Source organism: Guyanagaster necrorhizus (genome assembly GCF_019112545.1).
Source record: "Guyanagaster necrorhizus MCA 3950 unplaced genomic scaffold BT62scaffold_1, whole genome shotgun sequence".
In the NCBI taxonomy this organism is placed as follows: Eukaryota; Fungi; Basidiomycota; class Agaricomycetes; order Agaricales; family Physalacriaceae; genus Guyanagaster; species Guyanagaster necrorhizus.
The window spans coordinates 176,833-193,119 of record NW_025064880.1 but is presented as its reverse complement, the minus strand read 5'-3'; the positions used below and the strand labels follow the sequence as shown (position 1 = coordinate 193,119).

The 16,287-nt window shown below is 46.0% G+C and overlaps 5 protein-coding genes across 5 annotated transcripts; 3 read left to right on the top strand and 2 right to left on the bottom strand.

Annotated features, from left to right (window-relative positions):
• The first annotated feature begins 8,984 nt into the window (after positions 1-8,984).
• Positions 8,985-9,416, top strand: BT62DRAFT_1014726 (uncharacterized protein). Its single transcript, XM_043178227.1, is given in 2 exon segments — positions 8,985-9,243; positions 9,259-9,416. 2 exon segments carry the CDS (start codon positions 9,006-9,008, stop codon positions 9,396-9,398), a joined length of 378 nt encoding a protein of 125 aa, XP_043045979.1. The 5' UTR covers positions 8,985-9,005; the 3' UTR covers positions 9,399-9,416.
• A 240-nt stretch (positions 9,417-9,656) lies between these two features.
• On the top strand, positions 9,657-10,140 carry BT62DRAFT_3945 (uncharacterized protein). Its single transcript, XM_043180772.1, has 2 exons — positions 9,657-9,930; positions 9,986-10,140. Exon 1 carries the CDS (start codon positions 9,711-9,713, stop codon positions 9,927-9,929), a length of 219 nt encoding a protein of 72 aa, XP_043045978.1. The 5' UTR covers positions 9,657-9,710; the 3' UTR covers position 9,930; positions 9,986-10,140.
• Positions 9,876-10,364, top strand: BT62DRAFT_3950 (uncharacterized protein). Its single transcript, XM_043180773.1, has 3 exons — positions 9,876-9,930; positions 9,986-10,141; positions 10,191-10,364. The coding sequence occupies exons 2-3, from the start codon at positions 10,037-10,039 to the stop codon at positions 10,305-10,307; spliced, it is 222 nt and encodes a 73-aa protein (XP_043045977.1). The 5' UTR covers positions 9,876-9,930; positions 9,986-10,036; the 3' UTR covers positions 10,308-10,364.
• A 379-nt stretch (positions 10,365-10,743) lies between these two features.
• BT62DRAFT_3976 (uncharacterized protein) lies at positions 10,744-11,474 on the bottom strand. The gene is made up of 2 exons (XM_043180781.1): positions 11,099-11,474; positions 10,744-10,979 (listed from the first exon to the last, which is right to left on the bottom strand). The coding sequence occupies exons 1-2, from the start codon at positions 11,337-11,339 to the stop codon at positions 10,852-10,854; spliced, it is 369 nt and encodes a 122-aa protein (XP_043045976.1). The 5' UTR covers positions 11,340-11,474; the 3' UTR covers positions 10,744-10,851.
• A 934-nt stretch (positions 11,475-12,408) lies between these two features.
• On the bottom strand, positions 12,409-15,909 carry BT62DRAFT_878913 (uncharacterized protein; the record flags this gene model as incomplete). The annotated part of the gene is made up of 7 exons (XM_043182571.1): positions 12,409-12,789; positions 12,840-12,997; positions 13,068-13,984; positions 14,037-14,333; positions 14,383-14,653; positions 14,703-15,196; positions 15,248-15,909. The coding sequence occupies 7 exons, from the start codon at positions 15,907-15,909 to the stop codon at positions 12,409-12,411; spliced, it is 3,180 nt and encodes a 1,059-aa protein (XP_043045975.1).
• Positions 15,910-16,287: the final 378 nt, after the last annotated feature.

The window sequence follows — 16,287 nt, the reverse complement described above, 5'->3', positions numbered from 1 at the left end:
TGATCTTCTTCGAAAGCCCTGCCCCTTTAAGGGGGCCTCGGATGACATCGACCGATTCCTAGTGGACTGCGAGCAATACTTCGAAGTTTATATCGGATACATCGATACCAATATGAACAAGGTTGCATTCGCTACCTCGTATCTAGAAGACAAGGCCAAAACGTGGTGGATCTTGATCTCCCCGAATTTCCGCTCCACCACTAGGGAGCATTACCGATATCCCTCATGGCCGGTATTCAAACGAATGCTGAACGACAAGTTCATTGATCCTGCGGTGCAGGAAGTACACAAGCAGAAGATCAAGGAGTACAAGATGGGGGATAAGGCGGCTACAGATTACTTCGATGAGCTAGAACGACTCGTGAAGCTTGCCGGAATCAGGGAAGACACTGTCAACGACGGGAGGATGGTAGAGGCGCTCAAGCGAGGAGTCCCCTCCTCGTACCTCACGATGATCTCAGCCATGGGCGTCAAAATGTTGATGCCGACAGGATATGATGAATGGAAAGAACGGATCATCGAGATGTACAAGAAGCGACAAAGGCAGAAAGCGGAGGCAACAACGCTGCAAGAATATTCCAAGAAGCCGACCCCGCCAACCCCAAACAAGTCGGGGCAAACTGCCGGGAAATCATCGGGACCTCCTCAAACGCCGAGTTACGGAAGCCAGAAGACCGGGACAGGAACTACATACACCGGTGCCGGAAAACCGATGGACATCGACCGGATGAAGAAGGAAGGAAAATGCTTCAATTGTGGACAGAAGGGGCACATGGCAAAAGACTGTCCGAAGAAGAAGCGAACTCAAGAAGATATACAGGCACAGATCACCGAACTTCAGAAGGAAGAGGAAGACCTCGGGAAGGAAACCAAGGTCGAGGAGGTAAAAGACGGGGCCAGCCAGTGAGCGATTCCACTGGACTGGCCAAAGGACTTAATGGTGTGTCAGTAACAGTCGGTGACCAGACTAATAGTACCCCTGTAGTTACGTCTATAACATCTACTACGCATTCGAATATACCCCGATCGTTTCCAAAACACACCATTGAATCGCACGAAAAAACTCAAGCACCCACGGGTCGAACAGGGACAGAGAGTCCCACCACGTGGCTCAAACCATTTGATACCGAATGGACGTGGAGAGCCATCAAGGACGCCAAGGACGAAGCAGCAGTGAAAGCCGTACTTCGGAATTGGATTCATCGAGCAAGGGCCGAGGAAGTGGTGGATGAACTAGTCGAAGGAATCAGAAAAGCAGAATGCTGTCACGCTCTTGAGTGGCTAGACGAGCTCCGGGGACCCAAGAAATACATCCTACGAACTAAAACCCCTGGACGAGACCTAACCACCAAAGGGCAAATCGAGACGCTAACCTCTCGGACCACGTACCAGGTAACCGCCCTTATCGACAGCGGCTGTACAGGGAGCTCAATCAATCGGGCTTTCGTCGACAAGCACCAGCTCCCGACCAGGGCAACAGCAGCCCCAATACCGGTGTACAATGCCGATAGAACAAAGAATCAGGCCGGTTCCATCACGGAGTTCGTTGAACTCAGATTAACGATAGGAGACCACTCCGAACAGATCGACCTGGCCGTAACAGACCTTGAGACCAAAGAACTCTTCCTCGGTTATGATTGGCTGATCCGCCATAACCCACTGATTAACTGGAAGACCGGTCGGATCACCTTCGCCAGGTGTCGATGCAGAAAGATCCCATTCGAATTGCTGGATGAAGACCCGGAGGATCGCTGGGACAAGGAGATGGAAGATGGGGAAACTATACTGGCAGTGGATCTCCAGAAAGAGATTCACATATGCGCCGTTCACCATGCCAACAATCTAGCCGCAAGGGCAAACGAAGGGAAGAGCGAGAAGACATTCGAAGAAATGGTACCCGAGTGGGCACGAGACTACAAAGACCTCTTTGAAAAAGAGAGCTTTGACGAACTACCTGCCCCAAAACCTTGGGACCACGCAATCGAATTAATTCCTAATGCCAACACCAACTTGGATTGCAAGACCTATCTGCTTGGCCATCACGAGCAACAGGAACTCGACAAGTTCCTAGACGAAAACCTGTCAAGCGGCAGGATTCGCCCTTCAAAGTCCCCCATGGCCTCTCCCTTCTTCTTCGTCAAAAAGAAGGATGGGAAGCTTCGGCCAGTCCAAGATTACCGGAAACTCAACGAGATGACTATCAAGAATCGGTATCTGCTACCACTAATCTCGGAACTGATGGACAAACTCCGGGGCGCCAAGTATTACACAAAACTCGACATACGATGGGGATATAATAACGTCCGCATCAAGGAGGGGGACGAATGGAAGGCTGCATTCCGCACCAATCAGGGGCTGTTCGAGCCAACAGTCATGTTCTTCGGACTCACAAATTCCCCTGCCACCTTCCAATGGATGATGAACGACATCTTTAAAGACCTCATCTCCACCGGGAAAGTGACAATTTACCTCGATGACATTCTAATCATGTCCAAGACAAAGAAGGAACACCGGAACTTGGTACGACAAGTACTATCCCTGATGAGGAAACACAAGTTATTCCTCAAAGCGGAGAAATGCGAGTTTGAAGTACTGGAAACGGAATATCTTGGGGTAATCATCAGTGAAGGGAGCATCCGAATGGACCCGGTAAAAGTAGCCGGGGTCACCGAATGGCCAGAACCCAACAAAAAAAAAGAACTACAATCGTTCCTTGGGTTCACAAATTTCTACCGACGATTCATTCGCGACTACAGCAAGATCGTCTGCCCAATGACACAATTGACAGGCAACGCTCCCTGGGGATGGGGATCCTCTCAACAGACCGCCTTCGATAACCTCAAACGACGATTGGCAGAAGACATCATACTCGCTATCCCAACCCAAGAAGGAAAATTCAGGGTAGAAGCTGACTCAAGTGAAGGGGCAATAGGGGCCGTCCTCTCTCAGGAACAGGCGGGGAGGTGGCGACCCATAGCCTTCCTCTCCAAAGCTTTAACTACCACGGAGCGGAACTATGAAATTTACGATAAAGAGTTGCTCGCGATCATGCTCGCCTTGGAAGAATGGCGGCACTACCTTATCGGAGCACAGGAAATATTCGAGATCTGGACAGACCACCAGAATCTATGATACTTCCGACAACCGCAAAAACTGAATCGACGACAAGCCCGCTGGGTGACAGAGCTCAGCCAATACCAATACACCCTGCATCACAAGGCAGGAACGGCAAACAAAAAGGCCGACTTGCTAAGCAGACGATCAGACCATGACCAGGGGGGAGCCGACAACGAGGGAGTAACATTATTACGACCGGAACACTTCCGTACCATGATAATGCCAACAGAGGAGGAAATACATGAACGGATCAAGAGTGCAACCCGGGATAGTCACAAATGGGACCAACGGGTGGCCCCTTCCCTCAACCATGAACGAGGAATGACGAAAGAAAGAGAGCTAATCCATTACGATGGACGCATCTATATCTCCCGAGACCAACAACTTCATGGCGAAATCATCGCCACCTGCCACGATCACATCACGGCGGGACACCCAGGCATTGCTAAGACCAAAGAACTCGTTCTGCGAGAATATTGGTGGCCCAAAATGGGAGTTGACATAACGGCATATGTAAAAGCCTGCGAGGCTTGCCAACGAGGAAAATCCTCCACACAAGCCCGCGCCGCACCTTTACACCCTAATGAAGTGCCCTCTGCCCCATGGACACATATTTCGGTCGACATGATCACTGGCCTACCCGAATGCAATGGGTATGATGCAATCCTTGTCATTGTAGACCGGTTCTTCAAGGCGATCATCTCGGTTTCATGCTCCACGGAACTAACCTCTGAAGGTTGGGCAAAGATCCTACGAGACAAAGTATATGCGAAATACGGGATGCCCCAAGTCATCATCTCAGACAGGGGCCCTCAATTCGTCTCGAAGTTCATTACCGACCTCTATCGCATCCTAAACATCAAACAAAACTCGTCCACTGCCTACCACCCTCAAACCAATGGACAAACAGAACGCGTCAACCAGGAAATTGAAAAGTACTTGCGACTTTTCATTAATTATTGACAAGACGATTGGACCGAATGGCTTGCGCTAGCAGCTTTTCAACACAACAACCGTGTACATTCCACGACGGGGAAGACCCCATTCTTTATAAACCATGGTCGTCACCCATATATCACCCACGCGAACCGACTCTGGACAACGACACCCGCATCGTCGGAATTCGCAGCGCACATGGAAAAAATCCACAACGAAACGAAAGCAGCCTTGGAGAAGGTGGCAACAACCATGAAGAGGAGCTACGACAAATATCATCGACCGAGTCATATATATCACACAAACGACAAAGTCTGGCTAGACACGACCCACCTTCATCTACCACGACCAAAGAAAAAACTCGACGACAAACGAACTGGGCCCTTTACCATTGTAAAAGCCATCGGTCCAGCCGCATACAAACTATGGCTGCCACAAACATGGAAAATCCACGACGTATTCAATGAAACGTTATTAACCCCCTACGTCGCACCAGCATTCCCCAACCAGGAACACCCACCTCCACCGCCACCGGACTTGATCGATGACGAGGAACACTTCGAAATTGATCAGGTCCTGGACCACAAACTCTGAAAAATCAAAGCAAAGGGGGGCGGGATGACAACAACGGTTGACTACTTAGTCAGCTGGAAGGGGTACGGCCCAGAATCTAATCAGTGGGTCAACGAAAAACATATGAATGTGGACACCGCCATACACGATTATGAACTATCCCTTAATTAAGCCATCGGAACGATGGTCTTAATAAGAGGGTAATGTTACGATTTTTCTACCTTTCTATCATTTTCCTCTTTAACCCCTATTCGTGCTTAGTCACGGCACCAAAGACAAGCGTCTAGGACTGTAGAAAAAGGCTTAGTCAGCACAACTAGCCGAATCTGCCATTGTCTTTCGACGAAGAGACAACGCTCGACGACGCACAACAAACCTTTTATGTATGATAACGACGCCCTAGGACAATGGGACAAAGGACTCGACAATGCACAATAGGTAGTCGTATATATTTAGGCATCGCTCAGTAGTATTTAAGCAAGGCAGCTCTCGCTGGTAACCCCCAGCTTCGAGCTAAAGTTTATACCTACCATTCTACCTCGAGTCTACATCTGACCTTGAGTCACGACATACGGTTACACATAAGTGAACTCGGGTGATTCCTCGAAGTGCGAAGGAACATCAGTGTATCACGTGTAGCTATCCACGTGACGCTTGGGCCTAACACAAGACATAGAACATTATGTCAAAGGCTGTGAAACATGCCAGCAGGGTAAATCAATGATGCAGCCAAAGACAGCATCTCTGCATCCAAATGAAATTCCAATAGCATCATAGACCTATATCTTGGTAGATATAGTCATCAGCCTACCAGACTGCAATGACTATAATATCATCATAGTCATTGTTGATCAGTTCTCAAAGATGATCATTCTGATTGCTTGTTTGATAGAGTTAACATTGGAAGAATAGGCAAAAATCCTGCAAGATGAGATATATGCTAAACACAGGATGCCACAAGTTGTTATCTCAGACCAGAGACCACAATTCATTTCTAAGTTCCTAAATGATCTTTATAAACTTTTTCACATTCACCAAAATGCTTCAACAGCCTATCACCCACAGACTGATGGACAAACAGAGAGGGCTAATCAAGAAATTAAAAAGTATCTGCAGCTATTCATCAATTACTGCTAGGACAACTGAATCAAATGGCTGGCACTCACCACCTTTCAACATAACAATCATGTTCACTCTGCCATGGGCAAGATGCCATTCTTTATTAACTATGATCACCACTTCAATGTCTCTCAAACTGAATGTGCCCATATGTCAATATCTGCTTTCTCTGATTTCACCATCATAATATCCAAAATCCACAACAAGACATGAGCCACCCTTGAAAAGGTGGCTAATACTATGAAGAAACAATATGACAAACATTGCAGAGCTGAGCAATCTTACAATATTAATGATAAAGTATGGCTGGATACCACAAACCTTCACCTCCCTTAGCCAAAACATAAACTAGCTAACAAACATACCAGCCTCTTCATCATCACAGCTAAAATCAGCACTTCCACATATAAACTCCTTCTTCTGAACACTTGAAAGATCTATAATGTATTCAATAAAGCTCTCCTCATGCTGTTTATTACACCCACTTTCCCAAACCAAAAATGACTGCTACCCTCACTGCCCAATCTTATTGATGATGAGGAACACTATAAAATCAGCCAAATCCTTGATCACAAACTACAAAAAGTAAAAGCAAAGGGTGGCAGAACAATGACAACTGTAGACTACCTTGTTAGTTGGAAGGGCTACAGCCCTGAATCTAACTAGTGGGTAAATGAAAAACACATAGACACTAACAACACTATCCATAAATATGAATTATCCTTAAACTAAGCCATTGGGATAATGGTCTTAAGGAGGAGATAATGTTATGATTTTTACTCTTTCTTTTCTTTTATATGACTAAACCTCTATTTATACTTAGTCAGAGCATTAACCTCAGCACTTAAAGACCATGAGATCAGCTTAATCATCACAACAAGCTGAATCAGTCATTGTCTTTTAATGTGCAACAACAACTGATGATGCACAATTGAACTTTTATAGATAGTAATAATGTCTAAAGACAATAGGCATAAAGGACTCAGCAATGCACAATAAGTAGTAGTATAAATTGGTATGACACTGTACAGTATATAAGAAAGCTCACTCTTGCTGGCTAAACCTCAGCTTCAAGCTAAAGTTTATCTTCACACTATTCTACTCTCAAGCCAATCCTAAAAGGCCTTGTAGTATAACAATCAATAATCACATCAAGTGGACTCTGATGGAACACTCAAACACAAAGTGACATCAGTTTATCACATGTCTATAATCACATGCAGCTTAGGTCTAACAAAGACAATAAGTCAACAGATGCACTGGCATTTGACACTGGCAATCTAAGGACTCTGACAAACTAGATTCTGAAGATCCAACCACCAAGAAAGCACACACTCTCTGTCAGCATAAAAAAAGTGTCAGATGATGAGAATAACATATCTTACCAACTGGCTAAGAACTGAAGGAAACAAGAATGATGTGGAGTCTCTCAAAGGCCTGAACAGATTGTAGAGTATCCAAAGAAAGAGCATCCTGTTATAAAAGGCATTAAGCCAATCAAGTGAAAGAAGTCTGATACAGCCATCTGAGTATTACATGTGATAGAGGAGTCAGAAGACTTTATCACACTAGCCACCTTGCAGAGATAGATCCATCTGAAGCAGATAATTGAGGTTAACCAAGGGCTAATTGATGCACTCTAAGATATAAAGCACTATAGATGCTAGAAGAGATTCACCAGCCTAAGGAGTACATTTGAGGAGTGAAAGAAGACAACAAGACTATTATTCAGATCCAACTAAAGATGCTAGACACACACCAAATGGTCAGCATGAAAATGCTATTAGACAGTGGCTGCATAGGCAGTTCTATCAATGAGAACTTCATCAGACAGAACAGGTTTAACATGTGAAAGATCACCAGACCCATCCCAGTGTACAATGCTGATAGAATGCTCAATGCCAAAGGCTCTATCTCAGAATACTGTGGGCTCCAAATGACTACAGATGAAGAGCATGCTGAATGCATCAGCTTTGCAGTCATCTGACTCCACAATCAGAAAGTATTCTTATAGCATGACTGACTCAAGAAGCACAACCCATAGATGGACTGGAAAAGCAGAAATATTGTATTTGATAGCTGTATGTGTGTTAAGTGATAATAGTCACATTCAGACCAGGATCATCCTGAAGAGTTGATCTGAGAGGAAGTAAATGAAGGAGAACACCTCCTGATGGTAGACCTCTAACTCACTGGAAATTTGAGCAATGATAACTATATCCAATGAGTTAGTAGCTAAGAACTACATGGAAGAACCAAAGAAATCATTCAAAAGTGGTCTCTGGTCATTATAGAGACTATGTAACAAGCATGTCAAAGACCTCCAATTCCAACTTAACTTCTATTGCTCAATTCCACATTTGATCAGACTCTGTCAGACTCCATTTCTCAGTTTTTATTTTATATTTTATTTTATATTTCACCTACTAATTTCATCTCTTTAATTTATCACATCTAGATTCTGTCATAGTAGTGAATAGATGTATATTAGAGTCCTTGGAATCCCAACTCCTCTAGCTATAATATTTTAGATATAGGTTCTATCTCTAGAACTTGATTTCTCAGACTTCACACTAGTATATAAGCTGTAAAATTACTTGTATATGCCTCAGTTTGAATATCAATTTAGATTAGCCAACTCCCTCTCTCTTCTGTTTGACTTGAGAGCCATACTACATATAGATACAGATTTAAAATACATACTACAGCACTTATTAATCTCACTAAGAAAAATGAAAAATGTAGGATATATAAATATGCCCAACAAGAAACTCATTTAAGTGATGATAGCTGGTTTTTGCAGCAGGAAACAAGTCACCCCAATAAAATGGGTAAAGATTCACAATGGTCACTCAGAGAACACTATGGTAGATATATTAGCAAACAAAGGAGCCAACAAAGAAATAGAAGATACCATTAACCTAGAAATAGATTCCACACCATATTTCAGGTACTGCCTTATGCAAACTGACACAAAGCTATATCTACAAGATCCTCCATGAATGCAGGAACCAAAACCTTCTCCAGCACATGAAAATGGTGGCAAATGTGAAGCAATACAGGGGACATATGAGTCTTGGTTTCAGGCCAATGGAATCAGGCCTATGGAAATCAATCAGGCACAAGGATATAGACCATAACATGATCTCCTCTGAATAGTGATGCACAATGCATATAGAATAGGAGAAAAATAGCTAAATATTGCTCCTCAATATCACAACCAAGCATATTATGATCACTGCAATGGCAGCCTGGAACATATGGAACATATCATAGCTGAATGCTCCTCTCCAGGACAGAAAGAGGTATGGAAACTCATCAAAATGTTCTTGGAGCACCACAGTATTCTCTGGCACCCCCCAACAATGTTCAACATTCTTGCATGTGTGACTCCAGTTTTCAAATTACCAGGTGGAAACAGAGACATTGGTAAAGAATGTTTCTATCAAATCATCATCTCCTTATCCATACAAACTATCTGGAATGCCCAGTGTGAGAGTATTATATGGTGAGAGAACTCATCTTTCTTGCCAGAGGAAATCCATAACAGATGGCTGAAGAGGATAAACAAGAGGCTTGACCTAGACTGTCTGATGACATGCAAACATTTTAGCAGGAAAGCACTTGGAAAAGACCTAGTATTAAGGATATGAGCAGGCTCTATCTTTGATGAGCAACAATTTCTGAAAGATTGGACAGAGGTTGATGGGATTTTAGTGAGTATAGGATAGTGACAAAGGCTGGGTAGTGTGAGGTAAGTATAGGGGACTGTGCAGAGAGACAATGAGAATCCTGGCTGAGCTTCAAGTCTCAAGTCCCACACTCAGTGCATAAGCACATTTCCTCATGATGATGTTTCATCAATTCTCTTAAATGGTATACTAACTATATCTGCTTGGTTTCAAACCCTGGCGACAATACTGGCTGCATGTTGGAAGCAACTATGTTGCTGGACCACCTCTGTAATGGCCTCCACCAAAAAAAGAATTTGTTGCCCTCTGTTTGTGATAGCAACATTACCATTGCAGGCTCATCTGTGCCTTTTGATCCCACTAGCTCTCAGTTCAAGGAGGAAGAAGAATGCACAGAAGAGTATCAAGCTGTCGGTATATGACCACCCTCAAGAGGAAGGATTTTGTGCTTCAGATGTTATGGTCTTCAGTAGCAAGTACAAGGCAAAATGATGTGAGTTGCATAATTCATTTTGAATTTCACTCTTCTCATCTCTTTGCTTTCCAAGGTGTCATATTTCCTGCCGAGATGGTTGACATGTCATTGAACAAATCCATCGATGGGAGCTTGTTTCAGAAGATGTTCGATGAGGGAGACTTCATCGCTGCTAGACATCCAAGTTTCCAGCCAGAAGCCCATGAAGAGCTCCAAGGACAATGATTATGTACGCCCTATCTCATCTATTTCTGCTGCTCGCAATTGAAAATTCATAGATATTCTATGTCATTGAAGGTGTTGTTAATGTCAGAATACACCAGACATACTATACCGTGAGCACTGGCAGGATGTTCATGGTGCCTCGAGGTAAGCCACCTCTCTTCATTGTCTAGTGTTTACCCAGGTGTGCGAGTCGGCCGTAGCATCCGATGGCGAGGATCCAATGAGGCTGGACCGTTGATCTTGCCTCCCACGCGAATTGACGACAGCCAAGGCTTTCATACTGTTAGGGTGGCTCTTTGAGCGCTTCTTGAAACATTTCGCAGTCTATCGAAAGCTGTTGTTGATTTGGTCGATGCAGGCACGCTTCATGTTCCACCAACATATGCATGGTGGAAGAGTTTATGCACTCTTCATCCTCGGGGTTTTGCTGCAGAGTATGCCTTTTCCCGGGAAGTCGGAAGTCAAGTTTGACTCCACCACGCGTCAACATCCAATTCATACGTGACGCCCCACATTCATAGTAGCAGGGAATTGTGCCGTATATGTGACCGCTATTTGGCTCCTAGACTGACTGTATTTCTTACTCTACGTGTATTTACCAGCATTCCTGATCACAACAGTTCGTCATTAGCAAGTTATAATGTGAAAAGTCATGAGCGGTAATCAAAAATGTGTTAGATTCTAATACCCTCGTCGTAGCAGGGCACGAAGCCGTCAGTTCTCTTCCCTCAAATCCTTCAAGTTGTCCATGTACTGTTCCATTACGTCTTCAGGTTCTTTACGCCAGCCACGCCTCATCCTCACTATCTCCAGATGCAGCCCAGTAATCTGCACTTTTGTTTCTTTCTTCTCGGATATGACATGCGGTGCGTGAAGAACAAAGGCGTGGCCGAGAATGTGTGTGGGAGCTTCAGTAAGTCGAAAGTTGTGGCACTATCAAAGACGCGAATTGATGACATACCTCGAGATTGGGAACGTTTCCGCGGACAGACAAAAGATGTCCCATTAACCATGGAAGACCGTTGAAATTGGCGGATCTCTATAGCTTCGATTGTGATACTATGTCGTCCAAAGGTTCTGTGCTGGTTGACATGCTGATGAAATGAATCTATGATAGAAAAGTCGAGTTCGCAGATCACAAAAAACAATAATGTGGTCATCAGCACAGAAATAGGGTCATCATTCGGTACTTTGGTCAACATTTTGGCCCAGATACTCGGGCAGAGTGATACTGAGACACGTCGCCACCTACGGCGCACCCGGGAAGAACCCAGGGACCATGGTTCATATCGAAGACATCGTAAAATTCGTGTCCATTCTTGAAAGCGTAGAAAGTCTCCATGAGAAGGCCGGGAGGAACGCGGCAAATGGGAGCCAAGGCTGTTTTGTATTCGTTATCGATTTCTTCGAGCTGGCGGCTTTGGTTTTCTGGGATCTTCACAATGTCATTGACACGTCGAATTTCAGCGAGTGTCAGAGCCACTGTGACGTGACGAGAGCATCGACTTCAGTACCATGACATTGCAATTTCTTCCACCTAGACAATTGTTCCACGAAAGTCAGTACAAATGAGCATGGAACAGAAACAGAAACACCAGAATGTTCTTTAGGTGTTGATACAGTTTGAACATGGCAAAGGCACAGTGACATAACAGTCTGCAGTAATAGATCGATCGCTAGTTCGTAATTCCGGACACGTGAGCGTAAAATTGAAATTCAACCCAGCCCCTATATTGTTCGAAGTACTAGTTGCATTCTCATCTGTTAATGATTCTGTCTAATTGCAAGGTGTGGCTCGGTGGCCAACTTGAGCTAGGGGTCTCCAGTTCGAATCTCGCTATGGGCATTGTACTAGACTTATTAATCTAAAACTATAAAAAGCTGTCAATCCAGCGGTTATAGACCCTATAAGCATATTAAAAAATCCCTTTTTTTGCCGCGTCCAAGTCCCCTTGGCCTCTGGTTGGGTACCGGTAGAAGTACTAGGATTGCGCACAGTGGGTACTATAGTGGAGCCCTTCTCACTAACGCTGATTTAGGATGTACTCAAGTACAAAAGCTTGACTCGCGACTAATGCATCGATGACTCTTGAGGCCCCTTCAAGTGGGGGTGTCTTCTCAGACTGACGTCCCTCAAAGAAACCCTGTGTTACTTCCGTTCATGATCCTGAAAAGTGTCTCCATATCGATAGGAATACATTTCATTCCAAACGATGTGTTAAGTAAAATCCTAAATAAAATAATGATTTTAGTCTAATGAGCTCAACCGTCCTATGTGGGGGCAGCTTCATGCGAAAACACATCTACATAGCGGTTACGAATAGGTCGCTTCGAGCCTTGCGACTTGGGTCGTCCTGGCATAGGTGACGGCGGCGGCCCAGGCTCAGGCCGAGTACTGGGAGGAGTAGGAGGTCCGGGTTCGAGTTCGGGAGTAGGTACTAAGTTCGAACGAACGCGTGGAAGCGCTCGTCGATTTGGTGGTGCGGTCGAAGAATCGACGGCAGACGCCGGCCGAACGGGCGTTCGCCCATTCATCGAATCGGTCAAAGGTCCAGACGTAGACATGCCTGCGTACATGCCTGGTGATGTCGTCGCCGGCCTTGATGGCGGAGGTGGTGGTGGGGCGGGTTTAGCAGCTACATCAGCACCAGCCTACGCATAACAGTGTGAGAAAAACTCTGTGAAAAAGAGAGACCACTAACCTTTTTGTTGACCCATCGTTTCAGCTCTTTGTCGTAATAAAACGACGTTTCTTCTCCTAGACTGGCTTTGACAGGTCCAGAAGTTTCGCCTCGTTTCCACCATCGACCAAACCAAGATCCACTGCTGCTACTGCTCGAATTTGCAACTGGCTTAGGGTCTGTAATAAAATTAGTGCTACAGCATGAGTGAGCCATAAAGACACATGCCAGATTGTTGAGGAGCAGCACTCTTTTGTCTTTTTTTCTCCTCAGATTCGGTGTTTTTGTCGTCGAAAGGCTTGTTGTCCTTGGGCTTAGAGTTTCCAAACCCTAGATCTTCCTCTTCATCCTCCTCTTCGGAAAATTTATGAGGCGGACGCGAAGCTGGTGCTGGCGGGGACGAAAGTGAAAACGTGGTGTTGTCCATGAGGGATACAAAGCCGTCCGTCGACGTCACAACAGCATCGTTCAATTTCACGAAGTTCGTCGCCGTTGGTGTCCGTGAAGACAGACCATCTCCCCACCAAGTAACCTCTTGTGCACTCGGATCGTCATCAGCCTCATCAAACGATGGCTTAGGTGTCGCAACATCGACTTCGTTCATAGTATCAAGAGGCTTATAATCCGAGAGCGCTTGCCCGAAAGAGTGAGATGGCGCAAACATCGTTGTTGTTGCGGAAGCAGACGATATGCGCGGCATAGGAGGTGATTGCTTTCGGCGAATTGTGTCCATGGCTGAAGCGGCCCGTTCTGGTGGCCGATATCCATGAGTCGACATCGCAGATCCAGTGCGGCCTGGAGTAATAGGAAGATTGACCACGGAAGAATGGGGGGACGGATCCGCAGACGGAGCCGCAGACGAGATGGAGCTGTATTGTGAGAATGGTCCCGTATGCCCGCTACGGTCATCAATTTTTGACGCGTCTTCTTCGGTAGCTGTTGTGGCCTCGGCATCACCAGTAACAAGTTTAGTGAAGCGCCCTTCTAGCCATCCGCCTATGGTATCCAGGCTTGGTTTACTCAGTTTCCCGCTCATCCACGAGCCACCTTTATCCGCGTGCGACACACCGACGATGCGATCAGATAAACCCTTCAGCTGCTCTGTAAGCGTTTCGTTGAAGTACGGTGAAGACCGTGATACGCTAGCCAAAATTGCTTCGCAATACCTCATTAAAAGAAGATCAGCAAACTGGCAGCACCAAAAAAAGGGGACTCTACCTGTTAGCAAGTTGCACATAGCCAAATTCAGCCAGAGAGGCAGCTCTGATAAAACGGTACGCTTGAAGGTGAGGCAAACCACCAAAAGGTTCTTGGCCTTTGGTCGGCGTTGCCAAAGATAGCGCAAACTCGACAATCTCGGAAAATATTATGGGGTCAGAATCTTTGTGGAAATTCGGCCACGCCTGGGGACTACGTGAACCTGCAAGTATGAGTCGTGCCGTAGGGTGTCCAATGCCGCCTATCGGCGGAAGAACGGTGCTACCAGCAGGCAGGGTTTGTGAAGAAAGTAGGTAACTGAAATGCCACGTCAAAATAGCGACGACCATCAAAGCCTTCGACATACCAGACGTGCGCAGCTTCAACCCATTGGTTAGCCAATAAGTGATCACCGAAGGCCAACAGTCCCGATGATGTGTCACTATTTATTGACGGTGACAGCATCATGCTGACCGTCTCAGCCCACTTTGAGAGACAATCGGTGGGAATACTACCGGCGGCCACCTGTGGAACTGTAAAGTTGGGTGTCATGGGCGTCATTTGAGGCAGCACCGGCACAGGTAATGACACATGTCCCGTCGCTCTTGAGAGCAAGTTTTGGGGTATCATCTCCTGAACTGTTAAACCATTAGGATTAATGGCGCTACACCAATCCAATCAACTTACCAGATGAAGCACCTTGCCCAGAGTACAACCTATATGCAGCTCGCAAACCTTCCCGACCATTGACAGACGGTGGAAGAGCCTCATTGCCACGGACTTGTAAACTATTCCGAGACGGGTCTTCTTTCACACCTAGTTCGGTCCTGAGGAACTCATTGACAACTTCTTCCCATGCATCCTTGTCTATCCCACTGGCAATAACCATAGCATGAGCCCATAACTTCTCATCCAAGGCATAATGATATGCCTTTTTCCGTTCTCCGCGAAGAAGGAAGTCTTGCATCTTATCCAACGCTGAGGAGCGAAGAACGGATGTGGAGACGGTATCCTCGTTGCGGCCCACTGACGTTACAGATAGACCAGTGTATGAAGAGATGGCTGTGGACTCCAAGGCTGGCGTGAACCCTGAGGCGACCGTCGAGGGAGTCGTGGATTCGCTGATAGTCAGATCTTGTCGAGGTATCAACGCGGAACGTACAGCGGCGTCAATTTGCGGGCTACCAAGTTCGTGAGTACCAATTGGAGACTCACTATTGTGGACCACTTACGAGCCTGAAATCCGACCGTCGTTTTCAACCATAACCTTCAATAATCTCACGAGTACAAGCTTTCCATCTGCTCGACGTCTTTCAGGGCTATTCGCATGAAGATACCCAATGCCCTGTTTCATTTCCTCGGCTCGATGCGTAAGATACTTGATGACTTTGGCTTTTCGAGTCTTCGCTTGGCTTGAGGCGCCTGTCCGAACTAATCCTGATGTAGAACTACCAGGATCCGAGAACAGAGGACCTGGAAAGGATACAGATGTGTCCAAAGCTGATTCAGGAATGATTTTATGGAGAAGTCGAACTTCAACAGCGGTGGAATTGCGAGAAGAAAGAGCTACATCGAACCCAGTGTTAAGCATCGCTGCTCCATGGAAGCAAGTGACTACGTTGCCACCGAAACCAAAACTGAATACCGGTATTCGAGCTGACGAACGACCTAGCGGGTCATTCGTTCCCATCAAAGAAGGTGAAGGTGCGTATGGCGTATGTGTTGGGGGTTTCATCTCTGGCGCGCCTAAGGTTTGAGGCATTTCATTATTATCATAACGATAAATAGCTGAACCATAATCCGTTTCGCTCGTTTGCGCACGAGTATGACGTACGGGGGCATACGGATCTTCGGCCTCAGTCGATGACGATGATAGAGCAGACCCATTGGACATTGAGCGACTCCTCAACGGCTCCCCGCGGGGGAAAGAAGGCGGTGGTGGTGTTTGCTTAGCTGGCGCGAGATAGATTTGGCTCGGAGGAGGAGGCTTGAAAGCATGACTCGAGGAGTACGTACTACCATAACCAGTAGAGGAACGCTTTTTAGGAACGTACATGTCGGCAGGAGGCGGGGTCCGAGTGGACAGAAGATTGACAATAGGTGATGATGCTCTTGAGATGGTGGCAGAAGACTTCGGACGATGGAGATCAGCAGGAGGCGGTTTCTCCCCCGATGCGTTGTTAACGGCAGGAGAGGATGTTTGAGGTAAACCAGCAGATGGCTGGGGTAGGTAGGGGTTGATAGATGGGGCCCCTCCTGCTACAATGGGGGA